General features: G+C 43.9%; 1 protein-coding gene across 1 annotated transcript in view; it reads left to right on the forward strand.

The window, feature by feature from the left end:
* Positions 1–5,980: 5,980 nt before the first annotated feature.
* Positions 5,981–24,326, forward strand: part of LOC114092287 (quinone oxidoreductase-like protein 2) — a 29,048-nt gene continuing 10,702 nt past the window's right edge. The window contains exons 1-9 of the mRNA XM_027934869.2: positions 5,981–6,061; positions 6,149–6,257; positions 8,346–8,442; positions 9,732–9,790; positions 10,282–10,347; positions 11,077–11,186; positions 12,079–12,160; positions 15,868–16,049; positions 18,809–19,037. Of these exons, the coding sequence (XP_027790670.2) occupies positions 6,012–6,061; positions 6,149–6,257; positions 8,346–8,442; positions 9,732–9,790; positions 10,282–10,347; positions 11,077–11,186; positions 12,079–12,160; positions 15,868–16,049; positions 18,809–19,037 (984 nt within the window). The 5' untranslated portion in view covers positions 5,981–6,011. The remainder of the gene's footprint in view (positions 6,062–6,148; positions 6,258–8,345; positions 8,443–9,731; positions 9,791–10,281; positions 10,348–11,076; positions 11,187–12,078; positions 12,161–15,867; positions 16,050–18,808; positions 19,038–24,326) is intronic.

The raw sequence follows: 24,326 nt of genomic DNA on the forward strand, positions 1-24,326 counted from the left end.
ATCCAGACCTCTTGGGAACGTGGCTTTGCCAGCTAATAAGCTTTTCAGCCGGGAACTAAGGAGCCAGGGGGCCATGAAGTAGACTGTCCCCTTAAGCACACCTGTGGCCTCCTTTCCCATCTCAGTTTAGGAACTCTAAGTCACACCAGGGCAGAGCTCTATTCCTTTTGTTCACTGTTGTAGCCCCAGTGTCTAGATCTGTGTCTGGCACCACATGGTGGCTTCTAATAAATATGCATTAAGTGAATGAATTCAACCATCCATCCTTCAATAGAAAACATGTGCATGATATGGGCCAACCACTGAGCTTATCCTGGATAAACGGAGCTAAAGCACACACTCTCATTTAAAAAAATGTATAGTATGTGCTGGGCACTTTATATACATAGCTTGTGGAATTTTACTAATGGGGAACCTAAGACTCAGAAGTCATTTGAGTGAGGATGTATGACTGCAAAGTGATAAAGTTCCTCCCAATCGCTTGACTCCAAAACTTACACTCTTTGTACGCCAGCCTTATCCCTTACCATTCTCTGGCTTAAGCCATAATTTCCACAAGTCTTTGAATGTAGCACATTCTCTCTCACGCAGTCCTTTGCCTGGTGCACATTTAGCTGTGCCCTCTGGCTTAATTCTTCTTTACACTTCTTGTGCTTTCCTGAAATGATACTCTCTGGCTGGGGTTGATCTTCTGTGTTCCCACAGCCCCTTTTGCAGCCTCCATCATCTTAAAACAATCAGACAAACAAATATTACAGACATCATATAAGCCTGTTTCCACATGCCTTGCTTTGCTAGACGGGAAGAAGTTCAGGGTAGGGAAGGACTGTGTCTTTTTACTAATAGCTGCTATTTTGAGTGTGCCATGTATTTGCTCACCTAGATTAGTCCTCACCACCACCAACCAAGATGGGATTACTATGCCTGTTTTACAGATGAGGAAATGGAGGTTCTCAGAAATAACTTTCCCAAGATCACAAGAATAGGTAGCTAAGCCAGGGCTTGAATGTAGGTATATCTGATTCTGCAACCCAAATTCCTTTTGCTTTGCTATGCTATCCTCAGAGTCATCCATGATGCTCACAGCTTAGCTGTGGAGATAGAGAAACAGATGAATGCTACCTGAACAATTAGTGAGCTAATACAGGTTTGTATAAAGTTCTCTTGGGGACATATGGAAGGGAAGAATTTGTTCCCTCTGGGGGAGGTGAGAGCTGGAAAGGGTTCATAAAGTTGCCAGAATGCTTAGGGATTTGTTAACTGGTTCCATAATGAAGGTTCAAAGTAGAAAATAGTTTCCTGCATCAAATACTGGTGGTTAGCTTTAGGGCCACCACAGCCATTCCCCAGGTCACCACCGTTTCCAAATTGTCCCATCTGGGTGCCAGAATTTTAGCTCCAAATGCCTGCTGGTACCTGCATAAGTGACAACTAGTAACCAGGCAACCGAGTCAGCATATTGGTTCATTAAAATCATATTTGTGTGCGTGTGCATATGTGAAAACTACTTTACATAATCACATTTTTAATCTCATATAATATACTTTAAATTTAAGTGAAATCAATGCACTTTCAGGCTCATGGCTATATGGAATGGGTCAGGAGCTCCTAATTATGTGTTAGCATCTCTTCCTGCCCTTGTCCCTTCACTGGGAGCCTCCCTGGAGACGGCTTTCTCCATTCTCTCCTTCAGGGAATTAATCTATTTTCTAGGCATGAGTGACTGTAAAATTCCCATAAAATTAAGCTTAAACCTACAAGCAAAGAAAGGCTTTAAAATGTATTGTATAATACCTTCTTTGTCTGCTCCAGAGGGCATTTGTGAGGGAAGCACAGTGGGCGGCCGGATACTGTTGGAGGAGCTCTGGCACCAGGCAATTAGGATGATGCTAAACTGATCCATTTCCTAGCTGTGTGGCCTTTGGCAAGTTACTTAACCTCCTTAAGCGTATATTCCTGATCTATAAGAGGGTGAAAAAAATAGTATCCTAGTTATAGGACCTTTGAAAGGATTAAAGAAATCATGCAAAAGTACTCCGTAACTAACTGGCTTGTTATAAGTAACCACAGGTGCTAGTTGTGATGACAATTATTATTCTCATCATTAGCAGGATGAAGGAATTTAGTGACAGTGACTTGAAACCTGTGAAACACTATGAAAACATGAAATATTATTCTTGTGTACGCTGCCGAGGAGTGAGATCCAACAAGCATGGTAGAAAGAGCAGGGAACTAAAAATTTAAAAAAAGTCCAATATTAATTAATCTAATGCCACACTTGCTACCATCTAGCAGCTTGATCTTGGGCAACCCCCGCCCCACTTCCTCTTCTCTCTCTCTCTGAGCCTTTGCCTTTTCTTTTCCTTCCTTCCTTCCTTTCTTTTTAAATGAACCACTTTGACTAGATGATCTTGAAGATCCATCCCAACTCAGAAATTCTGACTCCATGACTATTGGAACAAATGACTCATAGCAAATCTTACGGTTCCTGGAATGGAGAAGGTGGTCAATATGCGTTATTATGTAGATCAATGGCTAAAATGTCTCTGAAGTTAAAAAAAAATATTGCCTCTAATGGCAATACTGACTTAGATCAAAGGAAGATCAGATTATGCTCAGTGACGGTAAATTTAAGGAAATAAGTGTAAGAAACCTCAACAGTTTTCTGGATTTGTGGCTTTGGATAGTTACGTTGCACTGACACCTCTCCTCTACAGTTTTTAGGGCTCCTTGCTTCCTAACCTTCCTAACCACTACTGAGTACCTGCTGTGTGCTAGACTCCATGGTGAACTGGGAGGCTATGGAGATAGCTTCTCTTCTGAAGGAGCTGAGCTTCTACTGGGGAAGGATTTAATGGTAGAGGATACGTGCACATTCCCAGTGCGGTTCTGTATGGTGCTTATATTGTTTGTGTGTGGTTTGTCTACTATTCTGTGAAAACATAGCTGTTTGTGTATTCAGCTTTGTCTGGCTTCTCCACCCTCCGCCCTCCAGCAGCTTCTGGATGTTAAATATTATCTCTCCATGTGAGTTGTACCAGAAGGAAGACTCATCTGTTACTCTTTTACTTCCTTAATGAGCCCTCAAGCTGGTTTGCAGGGCGGCTATTGATCCCTTTTCACTTTTTTTTTTTTCCTTTCCAGAGAACTGATCAGTCCTGATGTAGCTGCTTGAGCTTAGTTCCTTCCAGAATTCAAATTTTATTTGGTTTGTCTCCACTTTCCATCCTTCAATGAAACCAAATAGCCAGGAACAATGACCAAAAGTAGGCAGTCAGGTGTGGTGGCAGCACTTTGATGGATAAGCTAAATATTTCTTTTGCTACTATAGCAACTACTATTAAATACCTTGTCACTTGCCTTGGACTGCTCTTTGAAACTGTGAAATTTATTTTGCATATAAATGCTTAAATCACCTCAATTACCTAAAATACTTTCATCTCCCTTCAAGATCCTTTTTAAAGGGATTTTTACTATGTTCTTCAGATATTTTCATAAATGTAGAATGAAGTATTGATTGATTTTTCTCCACACTTATTGATCTTTCATATTCCCAGAGAATGAAAAGTTTATTCTGAAAAATCATAATGTTTTTCTATAAAAACATTTAATTAAAAATAAAAGACTTGATGCTTAAAGATACCTCCAATTATCTGGAAAATTAATACTAGGTAACTGAGCACTCATTAACACTTCATGAGAGAATATCTATTAAATGCCTAAAAGTGTCAGGTATTATGCAAATACTATAAACATACAGGAGATTACGAAATAGTTGCTGCTTTTAAGGAGCTCAATTAAATATTCTTGCTTTATCCTTATATTAACATCTTAATAAGGTATTAATATATCTAAATATTTCACAAAACGCTTTCCATAAGTAACAACTCATTTCATTCTTAGAACAATCAACTGTAGTTTCATAGGTCATAAAGTTGAGATTTCTTATTGTTCATTGTTTGGATACCAGAATGCTGGGGCCTTAGGTTCTGAACTCAGGGGTCTTACACATGCTAGGCAAGTGCTCGGCCACTGAGCTACACCCCGGCCCAAGGATGTTCATGTTGATTTGACAGTGTTAGTATGTCTCCATTATTCCTGATTTCTTCATTCTACCATGCCGTGGATGGAACCCAAAGCCTCAGGTGTGCTAGGAAAGGGTTCTGTCACTGAGCCACAAACCCAACTCCCTGGTTTCATTTCAGGTGCTTAATGATTAACAGTTTACAAAATGAGAATGCTTTCATGTTGAATTGTGAACTGAAGTGTTTTTCATCTTACCTTCTAGTCACTGTTTCTTTTCTCTTGCAGCGGGGGTTAAAATGACTCCTCAAATTCCCTGTGAGTGCTTTTAAAATAAAAATAACCTCTACTGTATAACCAAGGTGGGTACTTGCTCTTAGATTCGCTGCCCTCAAAGCCTTTAGGCCGTACTTTGGAAGTCATTTCTACCTCATTTGTGATCTCCACTTTTTCCTTTATTCCATTCCTGATCATGCCTGCCCAGTGCATCCTTTTTCTTTAATTTTTTTTTTTTTAGTTGTAGATGGACACATTATTTTTATTTGTTTACTTATTTTTTATGTGGTGCTGGGGACCAAACCCAGGGCCTCATGCATTTGAGGCAAGCACCATACCACTGAGCTACAACCCCAGTGCATTCTTTTGATGGAAGAGTTACTGAGGTCATCAAGAGTCACAAAGGGTAGCCAGATGCTATTGCATATGTCCGGAAATCTAGCAGCTTGGGAGGATCCCAAGTTCAAGGCCAGTCTTAAAAACGTAGCAAGACCTTGTCTCCAGATAAAAAAAATATAAAGGGCTAGGAATGTAGTTAAGTGGTAAAGCAAATCCTGGGTTCAATCACCAGTACCCCTGGTCCCTCCCCCCCAAAAAAACAAAACAAAACAAAAAAAACACCAAGGGTCAATGCCAAAACCACACAAATAGATAGAGAGCTGGATTTGAACCTGAACCTAAGATCCATAAACCCTTTGACCAGATGTCTTTTAAAGACTTGTTATTATCTTTAAATGCTACAGTCTAGTGATAAGCATGTGCCTTTTATATATTGCTAATATATAAATAGATGATTACTGTTAGAGGTCCACTTAATTTTAATATTTCACAGATAATGCTTTTGTTTTAGTTCTCCAAGAGTGTGCCTCTGCATCTAGGTGGTCACTGAATCAATATTTACCGAGCGTCTACTAAGTGCAGACATAATATAAGCTTTGGGAACGTGAAAATCTCTAGATTTTAGCCTGACATTCATTGGTAATACTCTTTGAATTTGTGTAGGTTTATTCAATATCTGATCATTAGTAACAGTTAAGTTTTAGTGTAATTGATCCTGTGTGAGAAAATTAGTAACAAGAATTGAACCCTAGCAAGGTGTTCGAATGCAAACATCAAAGGCTTTACCTATGAATTCAGAGTTTCCTATTATCTTCTGTGATACTGGAGGATCAACGAAAAGTGTTCTGTCTCTGAGCTACATCCTCACCCCTTTTTTAAATTTTATTTTTGAGACAGAATCTCGCTAAACTGCTGAGACTGGCCTCAAAATTGCAATCCTTCTGCTTCAACCTCAGCAATCCCCGTAATTGGGATCACGGGCGTGGGGCAGCGCGCGCAGCTGTGAATTTGGGATTTCTTTCGTGCAGAGGACCCAAGAACCGCTAATTAACTGTTGCCAAATGTGATTTTAAAATTCTCCCAAATCTGCTACGAAAATGACAACGAAGGATGATCTAACTCTTTTTGCTCGTTTTTTTCCATTTTCCCCTCTGGCGGGCTCCAAGTTCAGGGAGGCCTGGGGGAAGAAGGGACTAGGACGCCCCAGCTACAAGCGGGCAGCTGCAGAGCCACGGCCACCGCCCCGCCTGCTAGAGTCCCGGCGGGCGCGGGGCGTGTCCCGGATGCCTTCCGCTCAGGGGCGGGGCGTAGCCGCAGTGTCCGGTCTTCCTGCAGCGCTCTGGCCACTCCCTCTAGCGTCCAGTCTGCCGGCCATGGCGGCGCTGCTTTGCAGACGGTCACTCCCTGGGACGTGGCTCTGCAGGTGCCGTGCTGACTCCCCCACCCTACAGGCAGCCCCGGGGTGCGCCCGAGGGCGGCCTGAGTGACCAGCCCCTGTTCCTTGATGCAGGAGAGCTGGGCAGGGCTGTGGTCGGCACTACCGCGCCGCGCTTTGCGCTGAGCTGAAGCAGCCTCTGGCCATTGAAGAGGTGGCCCGCCGCCCTGTCCGACCCCACGAGGTAGGGTGGCTGGCCAGTCCCTGGGCCCCCGTGACACACGGCAAGCGTCCTGCCTGAGTCAGGTTCCCAGTTCCCAAGCTAGGGGGCGGCCGAGAGACTGCAGCGCAACTTGGTCCCAGGGCTAGAAGGTCAAGCCCCTGCAAGGTTCACGAAAGGGTCAAAGCGCTAAGGAAGATTGTTCCCCAGCACACACGTGTAGGCCTCTTTCTGAAGATTCCACATCTGTTTCCTTAGAAACAGAAAACTGATTTGCACACGACTGCACAAACACCTGCCAGTTACTGATGTAACAGATAAACGGACCCTCTCTTGTCCTTTGTTCCTTTTCAGTGTCCTGTCAAATTAACTGCCCTTCCATCTACCCCAAACCCTTACGCTCCTCTCTGGGGTACTGCAGTGATTTGGGATGGATTAGTTAAGGCCAGAGGGCAGTTTCACTGAAATGTGGAAGTCTCTTTGGCCTTGCCTGTTGGCCATTCTGGTAACATAATGTTACTACTGTGGAGCATGAGAATCTGTGCCGGGGGAAACCAGTGGTGAGCCTCAGTGTCTGGGGACCACGAGTGTGAGGGAGAAAGGCAGCTGCAGGGCTGAAGCGACTCTAAGGTGGAGCCTGCGGCTAAATGGATTATTTGGAAGAGCCGGAGATGGCAGCCAGACTGCTTCCTGGGATTCTCATGCTGAGAGAGCTCATCCTTGGGTCAGTCTCAGATCAATGTGGAGTGGCTTTGAGGAGCACGTGTGCAGGATGCTTGTCAATAACTAATGTGTCATGCACGCAGTGTGTGCAGGCTGAGGGCTGGGTTCCTTTGTTCTATTTGTCCAGACATTACTTTGTAAGGCATTAGCTCATGAGACCTGCAATTATGTTATTTTTATCCACCATTAAATCTCTTTACTGTAGATTGGTGCTTGGCATGTGACAGATGCTTAGATTGCTGAATGAATGAATTTTTTTTTTTTTTTGTAGATAAAAATGTCTTCTCACCAATAGGGCAACCTCTGTGCTAAATTTAAACACACAGATACATATTGATTTGGTGTCTCAGCCTTCATTTCCTCCTCCGTTTCCAACCCCTGTAGGGATGTGTTGCCTACCACAGTAGTTCTCCAGGGTGCATCGGAACCACCTGGGGCTTGTTAAAACAGATTGCTGGGCTTTGTCTCCAGAGTCTCTGCTTTGGCAGGATCTGGGATGGGGCCTAAGAATAGGAATTTCTGACAGGTTTCCAGGTGATGCTGATGCTGGTGGCCCAGAACCACTGGCTCACCACTGTAGTTCTGCCTCAATTATGGGGCTGCCATAGAAGACAGGAGGGGGTGTGTGTAGGCCAGCCTCCAGGATTCCAGATTCTGACATGATAGAATGGTCTGTCGTGTTAATTTTCTATTTAGACATTTTAATGGTTTTCTGTTGCTCTTAGAATGAAGGCCAAAATCCTCAATATAAACCTTCAAACATTTGTGTGGTGTGGTCTTTTTTCTCTCTTCCTTTTTCTTCCCTCTCTATGCTTCCCTCCAACTCTTTGTGCTCTAAGCTTGCTGTTTTTTGTCTCTGATGCAGGGCCTTTGCACATGTCATTGCTTTTGTTTTGCCAACCTTTTTTCCTCCTGCTTTGAACAGTTAACTCTGAGTTGTTAATTAGCTCAAGGATTATTTTTTAAAATTTTCTTGACTTCCCCAAGAAGTCAAATCCTGCCAGGATAGACTTTCTCAGCATTACATATTATTCCTTTTAACACTTTGTGTTGAGTTTTGATTTGACATATGGCTTCATTATGATTTTGTCTCATATGTTTTTTCCCCACATTTTAAATGAGTGAATTATAGTTGTACTTGATGGTGGGATTTGTTGTTACATATTCTTACATGCACACAATATAACAATATCATCTTCATGTCTTCTTTACTGTCCTTTTTGCTCCCTGAAGGCAGAAACTTGTCTGTTTCGCCTCACCTCGTGATTGTCCTCTGGCTCAGTGCCTGCATACGGCTTTTATTTCTTCAGTAAATCTGTTTGAATAATCAAGTGAACTTTGTCTCCAGAATGTGTCCTGCTCTGTTTTGCTGCTCTGTTCCCTTTGCAGGTCAGAGTTGAGGTCCATTTCTGTGGAGTCAACTTTGCTGACATTTTGGTCTGTCGTGGCCAATATCAGGAGAAGCCCCCTCTTCCCTTCACACCTGGTGAGTATGGGGGACCAGGTGACTGCTGCTTCAAGAAAAGAAGATTCCGAGGGTTTTCAGAACCCCATGCATCTTCCCAGACACTGCTCTTGTGGTGTTTGCCTGTCCTTGGTGAGGTTTCTGTTAAGATATGTCAGCATCATTGCTGAAACCACTAGAGTGTAACCCCCACCCCCGCAGGGTAGTTTCTATATCTGTCTTGCTCAACATTGTGTCCCTAGCTTAGGGACCATTGTGTACCTGGCTCAGAGTAGATGCTCAGTAAAAACTTTAAAATGAATAAATGAACAGATAAATGTTTACACGTCATTATGTCCACCAGAATTCTGCTCATGAGAAACATCGATCCCCTCATCATGCTCATTCCTTCCTTGACAGTGCCTCTTGTTTTTTCATTGAACCATCACAAGCATCTAAGACTTTCAGTCTCACAAGCACACGCCTAGTGAAACCTAATGCGAGAGGATCAAAAAGAAGAAAAACAGTTTACCCTGTTTAGTGACCCAGTGTCTGATTTTCACGATTCCCAATCTCATTACTTCTAGATCATGGACAATGACTGATTTTTGTTGTTCAAGTTGCTTTAAAGAGATACAGATAGAGCTTAGCATATTTACATTATATCTTATGTATATACATATTATTGAGAGTTCAGTGATTGCAAAATAGTTGCCATGTTTTGGTCTGAAGGTATTGGATTTTGCCTTAACATTTGGAACCATTTCCTTTTGTTTGTATTAGCTAAAATGTTGAATAGGGGAAAGATGTCATACACAATTGAGTTGTTTCCTGGCAGGTCAGGTAGGAAATGCATGATCATTAAATTCAGAAATATCAGATGTGGGAGAAGAAAGGGCACGCAACCCTGATTCATCCAGTTGAGCCAGTACTGTCTGAATAAACAGTTCATGTCCTGGAGGGCCACACACCAGCAAAGGAGACGTAGAAACAGATAAATAAGATATGATAAACACGGTAACTGGGAGCTCTAGGAGCCTAAGGCCCCAGTGATCAGGGTCAAAAGTTGCTGTGTACCTGCGATATTGACACTCTGTGCTTTACACATCACAGTCAAGCCTGGGACTGCCACAGGTTTCCAGGGTGTGATAATGACATCTTATGCTCACTTTCCTGTGCTTTGAGTATGCTTTTCACACTGCTAGGTAAAAGTAATGGTACTTAAGACCTTATCAGTTCCTAAAAGCTGATGGATGGCCTGATAATCAAGGTCTTCTCATTGCCATGGGGCTGAGTTTTACAGATAATCTAATCTTTCAACCATGTTTTAGGAATGGAGTTTTCTGGGACAGTACTGGAGACAGGCGCGGATGTCAGCTCAGTGAAAGAGGTAAATGAGTTGAAATCCAGAGAATCGACTGTGTATGTAGCTATGAGAAATGTGCTAATCTCATTTGTGCCCCAAAGGTCTTGCTTCTCCTGGCCTTTGTCAGCAGACACTATAAGAAAATAGAGAGAGTTCTGAACTGGGGGGAAGGAGTTGGGTGGAAGTGTCTGGCTTCATTAAACTCTTCATTATGAATTCTCAAGTTTGAGCCTCACATGATAGACGTTCACACGGGGATTCTAATTCATACCCACCTTTTCCTTACCATACCCCATTCTTGTCCAGAATATGCTCAGATTGGCTTGGAAACTGGGTGGCAGCATTGAGAGAGCTGTTGTTTTATTTACTAAACATTAACTCTGAATAGATAGGAAGGCCAGCCTATGTCTTGTGGGCCAGAGATGGGCATTTTTCTTTTATACCTTGACTGATTCAGGAAGAGGTGAATGTAAGGCCATGCATTTGAACATACCCTGTTGTTGTTTTCCGTTCAGGGAGATCGAGTCATTGGTGTGAGTGGCTTTAATGGGATGGCTGAAGAATGCATCGCTGACCAGAAGGTAGCCCTCTCTCCAGATCAATGCTTGGAGGGTTTTCCTCCTTTGTTTCCTTTAATTTCCACCCCTCCCTCATTCCTCATCTTCCTCACTCCCCATTTCTTTGCATTTGTTTGATCTTGTTTCTCAGCCAACTACTTTTTTTTTTTTCCTCCAGTGCTAAATCCCTTCTCTTTATTGGTTTGACAACCTTTGCACAGAGCTTTGTTTGTGTGGAGTGTTTTCATGAAGAAGGGCACTTTGTTTCTGGAGTGCCTGAGCAATTGGCTGGCAGTCCAGTTGGAACATAGGTAGTTTTGGTAGAAAAACTGGTTGGGCGCATTGAGCTGGATATAATGGGCTTCTTCCCCTGACAAAGCTTATGAAAGAGATAGCCCTGGGAATGCAGCCAGCCATGGTGGCCTTGTGTGGTGGAGCAAGATGTGGGCAGTGCCCCCAAATGGTGCACAGTACACGATCCCCCACCGTGGCTTTGTTGAGGTGAAATTTATGTACCGTTCAATTCACCTCTCACAGTACAGCGAGTTGTGGTCTGTTCTCCATAAATTGGTTCTTTTTGAGCCAGGGGCCAGCCTTAGGGTTTTGAGGTCTGATGCACCCAAGTCCTGGACTCTGGTCTTGACTTCCACTGGTTATTCCCATTTCAAGTCAGTCACTCAAACCACAGTATTTCCTGAGTAGCCTTTGCAGGTACATGTGCCTAATCCCTAAGCCACTGTTATCTCTTTATAGACCTTGTGGCGGGTTCCAGAAAAGGTCTCCCTACAAGAAGCTGCCGTCCTACCTGTGTCTTATGGCACTGCTATTTTGGCTCTAGAGCATCGGGCCCATACCCAGCCTAGGTAAGGACTATGTAGCCAGTAGGGGGTTGGGTTGTACCCTTCCCTGATCCTAGAAGTGCCCAGTAAGACCTTCCCCAGTCCCTTCCCTTCTCTCTCCTTCCTGCCCCTTCTTTCCTTTTCTCTCCCTTTCCTTCAGCTCATCTTCACTTTGGCTGAGGAAAAGGCCAAAGGAGGTAACCACTGGACACTGTGGTATGGTGACTGTGAGGGCATCATTTTGAGAGGGAATGGTAGATGGTGAACTTGGCCCGTATGAATTTGGAAGCACAGCTTTCTTAAACCTGAGTTTAAGAGTACTTCCTAGAAAACCTTAGAATTGGGAGAGTTGGTTTGTTTAAACTCACTTCACAGGGGTTTACTGGAGGCCTGTGGGGTGTAAGGCTCGGTGGTGTGTGCCAAGTGGAGTGTTTTAGACTCCGGTGCTGAAATTTCTGGTGTTACCTGGGACACTGCCTCTTGATCTTTTCAGAGAGCTGACCCTCAGAATTGCTTCTGACTGGTGGGTCCAGGTGAGTGGTCGCCATGACTTGACCATCATCAAGTTGGGCAGTGTTTAGTAGGAGCATGATTTCAGGGCAGAGTTTCTGAAGCATATATTGGACTGGTTGCTCAAACGAGCAGTTGCCCCTGACAGGAGTTGGGGAGGCGACCTAGAGAGATTGGGGAATCTTTTTCCTGGGGAATCTTCAGAACTGGATCAGATTAGCACTGATCTAAAAGTCACATACGTAATCCACCCCTCAAGACTGGGGAACATATGTACAGGAAGGTTTGAATGAAATGCTCTCTTAATGTTCTTGCTTTAAAATATTTAGTTCCAGAATGTTCCTGAAGTCATTACTGGACGAGTCTTGAAGGTGTCTGTAGTAACATTCATCTTTCTTTGGCACAGAGAAACTGTTTTAGTAACGGCAGCAGCTGGAGCCACGGGCCTTGCAGTGATAGATGTGGCAACAAATGTTCTTCAAGCCAAGGTATTTACATGTTTGGAGTCTCTACTTTAAAACAAAACAAAACAGGGCTGGGGTTGTGGCTCAGTGGTAGAGCGCTCGCCTAGCATGTGCGTGCGCCCTGGATTTGATCCTCAGCACCACATAAAAATAAATAAGGGTATTGTGTCCAACTGCAACTAAAAAATAAATAATAAATAAAAATCAAAACCAAAATTAAACAAAATGAAAAAACCTACCTTCAGTTTTAGACATGGGATATATTCCTTAACTTGTTAAAAATCATATGCAGTGCACTGAGGAGATAAAGCAACTGGGAGTGGGGTCTGGCCATCTGTTTGCTTAGCCTGGTGAGCAGCCTAGTAGTACATTGCTTGTCCTTTCAGTTACTGGAACCCAGCGAGGGCTGCCTTGCAGATGCTATCTTCTCCACCTGTCATTCTCTGAACCGCCTCCCCCTGCAATTCAGATCTAAACTCATGTGTTATCTTTTCAGAGAAGTATTCTGTGTCCTCAGGCGGGGTCAGGCTCCTGTCCCCACTGTTTGTGATCTCACTACACCCTGCACTTCTCTTTCTTCATACACACCTCACTGCATGGTTACCTTTTCTCATGTTGTTATTGGATTAATGTCTCTTCCTACCGGACTGTAACCCCATGAAGGCAGGGAAGTGTCTGTGTGGTTCATCACTGTGCACTAGTACCTCATGTGGTACCTGGAACTTGGTAAGCATTCAAGAACTATTTTTTGAATGAATGAACAATGAATGAATCGAGAAAAGAATGAAGGAAGGAATCCAGTTTCTATAGGGGCATCTCTCTGAGGCTGCGGGTATCAGAGAAGGAGTGCTTTTTGGAGGAGGGAGACATTCAAGACAACTTCCAGAGGACTGGCAGCAGTTGAATAGAGGAAGAATGGAGGAAGAGCCTTATTCTAGTGGTGGGGGACATTTTTAGAAGACCAAGAAGTAGGAACTGGCACCGTGCATTTTAGAGAATCGCAAACTAAGGACTTGGGGTGGAGTGGTGGAAGGTGACTCTAGCAACGTGGGCAGAGAGGAGGTCTGAGCTAGCACAGAACTGAAAACTTTGAATGTTTATTGGAAGCTGTTGGAAGCTATTGAGAATTTCAGGTAAGGAAGCGACAGGATCATCTTTGCATTTTACTTGGTAGCCATGGGGAGGAGGGATGGGATGAGGTCAGAGGTAATGGAGGCAGGGAGCAGGGTGGGCTCCTGGAATAATCCAGGCAGTGGAGGCCATGAAGTGAGTCGTACTCAAGTGGGAAAAAAATAGATTGGTGACTAGAGAGCATCCAAGTAGTCAAAGAACAAAAGCTTTCAAAGGTGGCCAGCCCCCTGGAGGTTCTCACTCCAGCTCTTAATAGCATCCGTTTCCTCTTTTATAAAATAATTGTGGGAATATTGAGAGTTACACGTGCAGTGCTCCTATTTGAAGGTGTGGCCTGTCATTAAGAATCTTTTAAAAATGAACCCTAATGAATGTCTAATAAGAAATATTATTGGGCATAAAGTGGGAAGGAGCAAAGTAGGTTAGCGTGTGGGGTTGCCACAAAAGGAATTGAGAACCCTGAAGGAAATGGGGAGTTCAGTTTGGATGTGTTGAGTGCAAGGCTCCCGTGGAGCATGTGATTGGAATATTGAGGTAGCAGTTAGACAGACAAATTTGGAAGTAATTGGATTGGACTGGAGCTTCTTCAGGTGGTGTGTCTCCTTTCCTGTGAAGTTACTTTGGGAAGGACCTGTGAATCTGGAGAGCAATCTTGGATACTAGGAGGCTCTTCTTGAAATGTGAACACATCCTGTGTGAGCATGAAGGGTGTTTAGCTCCTCTTAGGGGAGAGACCGTAATTAGTCTCGTTGTCTAGAGTCATCGAAGATTTAACACTTCTAGGAAGATAAAATTGTACCATTTGTCTCAAATAGTTCTGAGAGATTAGATAGAAAAAAAATTGATTTAATTCAGATATTGAAATCAATCTGAGCTATATTTTCTTTCACAGCGAGAATGGTTCTAAACAGAAGTAAGCAAAAATAAAAGTAAAAGCAATGTTACCACACCACCTGCTTGGAAGAGGTTGCTTTGATAACACCTTCCATCCACAGCATTTCATATGCACCCAGAGTGCCTCTGTAGCAATTGTCTTACCCTTGACCCTCGCAAACCCCAGGGAGATAGGTAATATAAGTGTTTATTATCCCTGTTTCACAGATGAAGAGAAAGAGCCACCAAGAGAGAAAAGAATTCACTGCAGGTGTCATGGAGTCCCAGTGAGAGTCTTGGGATGGAAATCGGGTGCTTGACCCTAGTCTAGCCCCCCCCAGTGAACTGTGCTATTTTGAGAGACTACCAGGGAACTTTTGAGGGTAGCTTCTAGTTTCAAATAGTTACAGGTGAGTTTGGAATTCTTTAAGGGCATCCATATTCTTGGGGTGTTTGTGCAGGTCCTGGGCATTACTTGGAGGGCGAGGTAGTCAGGCTGGTGGCCTTGCTCACTGATGAGGCACCTGTAGCTGATGCTTGACTATTTGCAGCTCTTTTGGAATTCCTGCAAAGGGCCCTTAGCCATCTTGGCTGTCCATGTTGGGCCTTATGCACCGTTTTCTCCTAGGATGATGGAGTAGGAAGCCTGGGCTTTGAAGAAAGGCCTGACTTTGAATTGTTGTTCTACCATCTTCTTCCTGGATGACCCTGCTTGATTGTTGAACCTCCCTGAGTCCCTGTTTCTGCCCATAGAGTGAAGTAATTATACTTCCTCCATAAAGTTCTTCTGAGTCCTAAGAAGAATACGTGGTTGCCTGCATGTAACAATAGATACGATTTATCTCACACTTTGTTTTCCAAGTGCCTTATACACAATGTTCCATTTAATTTTAAAAATAAGTCTTTGAAAAAAAAAAAGCAACCCATGCAGTAACTGAGACCCGGAGAAGCAGACAGGCTGCACAGGTTAGATGTGAGGACTCTGGAGACGGTTCCCTGGGCGTGGATCCCAGTTCTGCCTCCTGTTGGTGTGTGACCTTCCTCAGCTCCTTTCCCTTCCTTTGCTTCTGTCCATAACAGGGATATTAATAGCATTTCCTTGGGGCTATTGTGATTAAATGAGTTATTAATTTATGTTAATCATTTGGAATGGTGCTTGACAAATGGTGACACAGTATGTTAGTTCTCAGTAATTTGCCCCAGGTGACACGGCTAGTAAGTGGCAAAGCCAGGATTTGAACCAAGTTCTGACTTCAGGATCCTTCCACCAAATCATGATTTACCCTCTGGGAAGCCTTTCCTGATCTAGTCTAGATTGGATACCTCTTGTTTTTACTTCTGGAGCCCTGTGTCCCGCCCCAGCACACTGCTGGACCTTGTCCCCTTGACGGAGCTTGGTGTCCCACTTGTATCTTTGTGACCTGACTCGTGGTGGGTGCTCTGTAAACGGTGGCTTTCATTGGCAGTTGGAGAGAACTTTTGGAGTGTCTTTAGAGCCACCTCCCACCTAGAACTGTTGGGTTCCAGATGGACCTCATGGCCGGTGGGGCATGGAGGGGCCTAGGGAACAATGCATTTGTTGGGCCTCACGTGGATTCGGGCCGATGCTTGGGCAGCAAGCTGGTACTGGTGTCCGTGACTAGCACCTTGGCCGCGGGCTGGGGAGATGGGGTGTGCTCCTCCTGGAGCATGTTCTGACCATCCTGAACCTTGTGTTCTTTGTGTAGGTAATCGCTGCGGCCGGAAGCGATGACAAGTGCAAGCTGGCGGTGCAGAGGGGCGCGCAGGGCAGCGTGAACTACAGCCAGGGCAGCCTGAAGGAGGCCGTGAGGCGGCTGGCGGGCAGCCGTGGGGTGGATGTGGCCATCGACATGGTGGGAGGAGAGGTCTTCCTGGAGGCCCTCCGCAGGTGGGTGCGTGCAGTGGTCCACCCAGAGGGGCCTGAGCTGACCCCCCCCGCACCTGTCTTCCTCCTGGCCTTGCTCCTCTGTCGTTTGTGCTGTTGGCTTCTCCCCTCAGGCGTCAGCATCAACGAGAATAGCCGAGTGAGTGGGTGACAGGGAAGAGAAGCAGAGAAAATCAGGAAATCTTAAATATAGCAGAAAACAAAATACCCAACTGGAAAATATCCAAAAAATGACTGCAGACTCTCAAGTTGGCAACATCAAGTGCTTTAGAAATTATACATGTGTGAATTCCGCTCCGTGGGCCCCACTAACTACGGCATGTGCGTGAATGTGGAGGGTCCCAGAGGAGGCCGTGTTCAGGGTTGGCATCCCAGGGTGGCAGTTCCCTTTGCCCAGTTCACGGTGAACCAAGGGACAGGCTCTTCTGAAGGTTTCCTTGATCTATTAAAAATTATGACCCTGGAGACTTAGTGGGGCTAAGTCTGTTGTTTTCCATACCAGTTCTCGTTGTGTTTTCAACCAGAGTGTTTGGAGTATTGTGGGAGTGCTGGTTTTATTTCTCATGTCATCCTGGAAAGATCATGTTGTGACTTATCTCAGTTTAAAGCTAAAGAAACAGAAGCAGAGAGATTATCCTACCTGCAGAGGAGAGGCAGGCAGTGTTGATGATCACCGCATGGTGCCTGGTATTGTGTTTAGAGGGGAAGCGAAGGAAGAGTGTGGACCAAATGTGCCCCCCCTTCTTTTCCCTTTGTAATCAGGGTCACTCTGCCACTAAGCTACACCCTCAGCCTTATTTTTAAATTTTGAGACGGGGTCTTGCTAAGTTTCCCAGGTTGGCCTCAGACTTGCAATCCTCCTGTCTCAGCCTCCCAAGTCCCTGGGATTACAGGTGTGCACCATTATGCCCCGCTTCGGATAATTGTGTTTTGACAGTAGCTTCCCTTTCTCTTCTGAAGAAGAGCAAACAGGCAAAGATGTTTACAGAAGTTGTTTTTAATGGCCTGTTGTGTAACGTGTGTACACTGCATGGTACTTTTTATAACAGAGAGTAGAAAACTTGTGAATTTTTGTAAATTGTTCGGAATTCATCAAAGAAGCACCATGACTAGAGTCGTACAATAAGTGGGTGTGTAAAGTGTGATCTTTCATTTCTGATCCTGATTCTAAGTTTAAAATCTTCAACTGGTCTTGAAGTATAGCCCATGGGAGGACATTTGCTTCTGCCCAATTTCCTCCCACAAACGAGTCAAGGAGGTTAAATAGATTCTTGATCCTAAAGTGGGCCCCCTTGTGAAAGTGTAGTCCCCTAATATCTCGCTCACGGCTTATTTAAACGTTTTTCTCCTGAGGAATCCAAGATAGTAAAGGGTTGGTCTTCCAACTTATAAGGTCAACGCAAGTTCCCAGCCATAGCTTTAATACAAGTTGCTTTTTTCTTTAATGTGATGAAATATACATAATCTAATACTTAGCATTTTAGCCATTTATAAGTGTACAGTTCCTTGTAACTATATGTGCTCACCGGGTTTGTGACCCCCATCACAGGCTCTGACCCATTAAGTCAGCACTGCCTCTTTCCCCTTCCCCCAGGCCCTGGAGACATTTCTTCTATGGTTTGTCTCTAGGGATCGGTGGACAGTGTTAATTCTCCTTTTTTTTTTTTTTTTAATTGTGGGTGAAGAACATATAAGATAAAATCTACCCATCCTATCCTCTTTTTCTTGTGCAGTTCAGTTGTTAAGTCCATTCTTACTGTTCTGCAATGGATCTCTAAAACTTTTCGTCTGGCAAATATGAAATCTTACACCCATTAAACAACTCTCCACTTCCCTCCTCTCCCTAGACCCTGGCAACCCAATTCTACTCTCTGTTTTTATGAATTTGACTACTTCAGGTACCTCATTTAGGTGATCATATAGTATTTGTCTTTTTGAATCTGACTTAATTCACTCAGCACAATGTCCCAGAGGGTACCAAGTTAAACATGTGACAGGATTTCCTTCCTTTTGAAGGCCAAATAATATTCCATTATATGTGGAGCTGAGGTTGTGGCTCAGCAGTAGAGCGCTTGCTTAGCATGTGCTAGGCCCTGGGTTTGATCCTCAGCACCACATAAAAATAAATAAATAAAATAAAGGTATTGTGTCCAACTACAGCTAAAAAAAAATTAAAAAAAAATTCCATTATATGTACATCCAAATTTTCTTTGTCCATTCACCACTCAAGGAACAATACTTAGCTTGTTTCCGTGCCTTGGCATTTGTGAATAGTGCTGCTATGAACACAGGTGTGTGAATATCTCAAGACCCTGCTTTTGCTGGGCTTGGTGGTACACGCCTGTAATCCAGCAGCTTGGAAGACTGAGGCAGGAGGATCACAAGTTCAAAGCCAGCCTCAGCAACTTAGTGAGACCCTGTTTCTAAATAAAATGTTTGAAAAAGGGCTGGGGATGTGGTTCAGTGGTTAAGCGCCCCTCGGTTCAATCCCTGGTACCAAAAAAGGGGAAAAAAAGACCCTGCTTTTAACTTTTCTGCATGTATACCAGAAGTGGAATTTCTGGACCTATTTTTAATTTTTCAAAGAAACTTCATATTGTTTTCTATAGCATTTGCACGTTTTATAATCCCACCAATGGTATGTGAGGGTTTCAGTTTTCTCCACATTCTCCCCACACTTGTGGTTGTTATTTTTTCCTACAGTAGCCATCCTAATGGGGGCAGATGCCATTGTGTCTCATGGTTCTTTTTTTGCCCCTCAGCCTGGCGTGGGAGGGCAGGATCGTGGTGCTGGGATTTGCTGGAGGAAACATCGCCTCCGTGCCAGCTAACCTGCTGCTCCTGAAGAACATCTCTGCCATGGGCCTGTACTGGGGTCAGTACCAAGACCAGGACTTTCCCGTCTTCTCCAGGAGCCTGTCCTCGGCCCTCCAGTACTGCCAGCAAGGGCGCATCCGACCGTATGTGGGGTCGGTGTTTAAGCTGGAGGAGGTGAGACTGCTTTGGGCATGTGGTTCAGATGAGGCTAAGGCCAGGAAACAGTCTGTGCTGAACTGCTGGCCAGTTGACCTCTGGATGCCGTAGATGCTCCTTTTATGGACTGAACAGGTGAAAACACGGCACCGAATTGTGGGTTTCGTGGCTTCTGGGCCACAGGATTTCTGCCAGTCTTCTGGGTTGGTGGCTGTCAACTCAGCACAGTGTGAAACTGAATTTCGAGGTGCTTCACCTGTACACTGGTGTCTCAAATGCAGGAATGGTACAGTGCTTTAGGAAATAATTTACATGTGTTGATGTGAACCTTGAACTCCATACACACAAGCCTAAGAAGGGAGCGCTCCGCTCGACCTTTGACTTTCAAATATAGACGCTTTGAAAGTACAGCCAGATGATCTGTGCTGGGGTTCTGTGAGCAGAACACTCAGTCATGCCTGGCATCCTTGGACTCTACATCATCCCTTAGTCACTGTAGTTAAATTTTTTTGGCAATTCATTCCCTTTTTTTCCTTTCCCCCTCTGTCTCATTAATGTGGCTTCAGCTTCCTCCAAAGTGTAATTGCGTGCATGCATTGGCAATGTGGTTCTGATTGCAGATCCGTTAGGCATTCACTGTGAAGTCTTTATTACTTTTTGCCTTAATTTGTTTTAATGTTCAAAAAACTGGTAGCTCGAGTCGGCGTGGATGGAGCCGGTGTTTGGTTTAAATGCAGATGCGGTGGAGGTCAAGTGGTCAGTGCCACACCTGAGTTTTATGTTTTTTTTTTTTTTTCTCCTGTGATGAGGCACCTTTGATTTTCATACTCAGTTTACTTCTTTTTTAATCTTTCCGATGTGTGAGTCAAAAAAAGAAAGTGCGTGTTGGTGAAGAGGACCTGAGCGGCCATCAGGAAGCTGGCTGGTTCTGGCTCTGCTTTGTTCCTCTCGTCGCTCTGGACTAGTCCCTCACTCTTTTGAGCTTCCGTTTCCCCAGCTCTAGAATTAAGGGGAGGATGTTGCTGGTGGCTCTTGGAGCAGGGGTCAGGAGCCACAGAGGGACGCAGTGGGCAGGTGTTGACTGGAGCTGTCTGGGCCCAGGGGCTGCGTCTCGCCAAGGCCGGAGAGCTGCAAAGCTCGTTTTTTTTTTTAATTCTCTTTTAAGAAAAGTCTCCACTGTGGATACTTTTCAGGTCCCTTGGGCCATGTGGCTTTTATCTTCATGTGACCTGTAGCCCAAGGTTGGGCGTACCTGAGGCTGCAGACACCTGTTGTCGAGGGGAAGGACAAGCAGGCAGGGTGGCAGCGGAGAGGAGTGTTGCTGTGAATTGTCTCCTGTCCCCACTCACGTGGTTTCAGTGGTGCTCAGACAGTGGAAAAGAAGGCTGGGGCTGGACTGTCACTTTAAATGTCCACACCGAAGCTCTCTGTCATGTGAGCTAGCTGTATCATCACTTGCCTCCTGTCCCATCTGCCCTTGGCTCTCCTGTGAGGGCTCTGCACTGGGGCTTTTGAGTCTCTTCCATTCCCCCAACTTCAGTGTCATCGGTGGCCTTTGGAGCCAGGCTTCTGGGCACATTTCAAACATCTCACTCGCACACCATCCGCTCGCTATTTCTTATTTTTCTATTTCTTTTAATATGTAAACTACTTGGGGGAATAATCAGTAATAATATGCTAAGCACTCTGCATGCATGATCTCATTTAACCTTCAGAAGGGCTCTCTGAGGTATGAACCATTTTATCACATTTTACAGATGAAGAAATCAGACTCACAGAAGCTAAGAAATCTGCTCAATGATGCATAGTAAGTGTCAGAGATGGTACCCAGGCCCTGCTGGCCTCATGCTCCAATCAGGGCTCCTTATGGCCATGTCACACTCTCTCAAGAATGCTGTGAAGTCACTTCTTCCAAAGCGTATTCTGTAGGATGACGTTTATCCTTCTATCACAGAATTATCTATGCAAAAAAGCTGTATTTATTTAAAATGATCAGGACTCTTGTATTTTCCTGAGCAGAACCAGGGTTTATGTATTTTGTTCTTTTAAAATGAAGATGATGACATAAATGCATAATTAATTTCACTGAACTTTAAAGCCTGGGTAATATTTTTTCATGTAAATTAGATCACATACTGGAAACATTATTTGTAAGAACCTGTTTGGGCTTGAAAAATAATCACTGAACTTACAAAATATATGTAGTCTCAGAAATGCTGGCTCTTCCTAGCTTGTATTTTCTGGTGCTTCCTGGCTTCTATTTTCTCCTAAATATGTGGTCTTGCAGATTTGACCTTGACAGTTTATACTACTGTGACCAGAGGTGGCACCATAGCCAAAGCCACCCTGAACATCCATAGCATTGTTGCCCTTTCATCTGTGTGTGGTTGCTTGTTCAATGTGCATCTCTCCCGTAAAGCATAAACTCCACACAGGTGGGGCCAGGTGTGGCCAGCACCTCTATTTCCAGGTTCCTGCAGGAATCCACATTTCTGCTGCATGACTGAGCTCTGAGGTCACACCACCAGAGTGCAGATGCTGGCTGTGGGCAGATCGGACATCTTTTTCCTTGTCTGTAATAGGCAGTAATGTACCCTGAATCCCAGGGTGTTTATGAGGATTAGATAAGACAATATATATGAAAGAACAGCAATGTATGATTGTATTCTTTTCTCCACATCCTTGCCAACATTTATTGTTGCCTGTATTCTTGATGATTGCCATTCTGACTGGAGTGAGATGAAATCTTAGTGTAGTTTTGATTTGCATTTCTCTAATTGCTAGAGATTTTGAACACTTTTTCATATATTTGTTGATCAATTGTATTTCTTCTTCAGTTCCTTAGTCCATTTATTGATTGGGTTATTTGTTTTTTTTTTTGGTGTTAAGTTTTTTGCATTCTTTATATATCCTAGAGGTGAATGATTCATTGTAGGTGTGTACAGTAAAGATTTTCTCCCAATCTGTAGGCTCTCATATTATTGTTTCCTTTACTGAGAAGAAGCTTTTTAATTTGAATCCATTCCATTTATTGATTCTTGATTTTACTTCTTGTGCTTTAGAGGTCTTGTTCAGGAAGTCAGATCCTAAGCTGACGTGGTGAAGATTTGGGCCTACTTTTCATCTATTAGGCACAGGGTCTCTTTCTAGTGCCTGAGTCTTTGATCCACTTTGAGTTAATTTTTGTACAGGGTGAGAGATAGAGGTTTAATTTCATTTTGCTACATATGGATTTCCAGTTTTGCCAGCACTATTTGTTGAAAAGGCTATCTTTTTTCCAGTGAATATTTTTGGCACCTTTGTCTAGAACGAGATAACAATATTTGTGTGGGTTTGTCTCTGTGTCCTCTATTCTGGGCTATTGGTGTATGTGCTGGTGGGACTGCAAATTGGATAACCACTGTGGAAAGCAGTAAGGAGATTCTGTCTGACCCAGCTATCCCTCTCCTTGGTTTATACGTAAAGGACTTAAAAATCAGCATACTACAATGATGCGGCCACATCAATGTTTATAGCATCTCAATTCACAATAGTTAAACCATGGAACCAACCTAGTTGTCCTTCAATAGATGAATGGGTAAAGAAAATATGGTGTGTGTATATATATATATATATATATATATATATATATATGCAATGAAATATTACTCAGTTTTAAAGAATAATGAAATTATGGCATTTGCCAGTAAATGGATGGAGTTGGATAATATTATGCTAAGTGAAATAAGCCAATCCCCAAAAACCAAAGACTGAATGTTTTCTCTAATATGTGGATGCTAATTTACAATAAGGTAGGAGGCCTTGGAGAAGAATAGCATTACCTTAGATTAGGTAGAGGGAAGTGAAGGGAGGGGAATGGAGAGGAGGGGAGGGGGCGTGGGGATAGGAAGGATAGTAGAATGAAGCAGACATTATTGTTTTATGTATATATATGACTGTGTGACCGATGTGATGCTACAATACATATACTCAGAAAAAGAGAAATTATATCCCATCTGTGTATGATACATCAAAGTGCATAAATGCATTCTACTGTCATGTGTAACTAATTAAAACACATGAAAATTTAAAAATTTTAAAAAAGAATGTAATGAATTCACTAAGTTTTAATGCACAGGATGTCATTATTATAAGATACAGGATTGAGCTTTTTCTTTTTCCCCCGAACTGTATAACACTTTTGCATTGACGACCCAGAGGGTAGGATCAGAGTGATAGTCTTTGGATTTTGGATTTGAACTTGAAGTTACTATTTTCTAAAGGGTGGTATCTGCCTTTGAGGAGTGTATTATGAATTGGCCCATGATCTGTTCAGAGGATGCCTGTGCAGATGTGCAGATTGCGTTTTCTGTATGAGGTTGTCCACACACATCTCGACCTGATGTAGCACCTGAACCTCACAGATCTAACTTGTTTATTATGAAGGTCAGGTGAGATCACCACATGAACAGAATTAATAGGTAGAAACTGTTTGCTTCAAGTTTTCTCTATGTATCTATGACGTTCTTAGAAATGAAACAGCTCTTTTAATTCAGTTGGTATATTATCACCTCTTATTCTAGACCTCCTTTATGGGACTCTCCATATCAGCTGGTCCCCCATCCCAGGCTTTGGGTGCTTGGCTGCTTGTCACTTCTTTGGGGACAGCTCCTGCAGTGGCTCCCTGCAGTCCTATAGCCTAGACCACCGCCCCTAGGGTGCACCTTCTTAAAACCCTGGTTGTCTCGTGCTTGCCTGGAGTGAGGCCTGATCCTAGAGGCAGGGCTTTCAGTGGGTTCTTATCTGGGGCTGCTGCAGCTTGATCCAAATGGACCTGTCGAAGCCCCTGCTTCCCCAGAAGTGTGTGAGGGCTGGTAACGCAGCCCAGAAATGTGGGAGTTTGCTCACTGGGGAAACTTTGATGAATGAAAGACGGAGATAAGTTGCTCACCTTTCTCCCCCAGGGTCTGTTTCAGTGGTCTCTTGGTAGAGGTCCCATGAGAGCCACAGCCAGGACCTCTGAAGCTGCACCACTTCAGGACGGGCAGCGTGCCCCCTCGTGGTTCTTTTCTTCCCTTGATTGACTTCCCTTTACCCCTCGCTCCTGGGAACTGCAGCCTCACTGAAGCACTGGGCATAAGTTCGGATTGGGTTCTTTTCTCAGGAATCCAGGCTGACACTTAGCTTTAAAAACTTCATGTTTGGGTTTAATAACACATTGCCTGGTTTCTTTTTAAAGTCAAGTTTATTGAGGTACAGTTTGCACATAGTATATTCACTCCTTTTAGACATGTAGTTCTCCGAGGTTTATGGCCGTTCTCGGGATTG

Source organism: Marmota flaviventris, chromosome 12 (assembly GCF_047511675.1).
Source record: "Marmota flaviventris isolate mMarFla1 chromosome 12, mMarFla1.hap1, whole genome shotgun sequence".
NCBI classification, from domain to species: domain Eukaryota; kingdom Metazoa; phylum Chordata; class Mammalia; order Rodentia; family Sciuridae; genus Marmota; species Marmota flaviventris.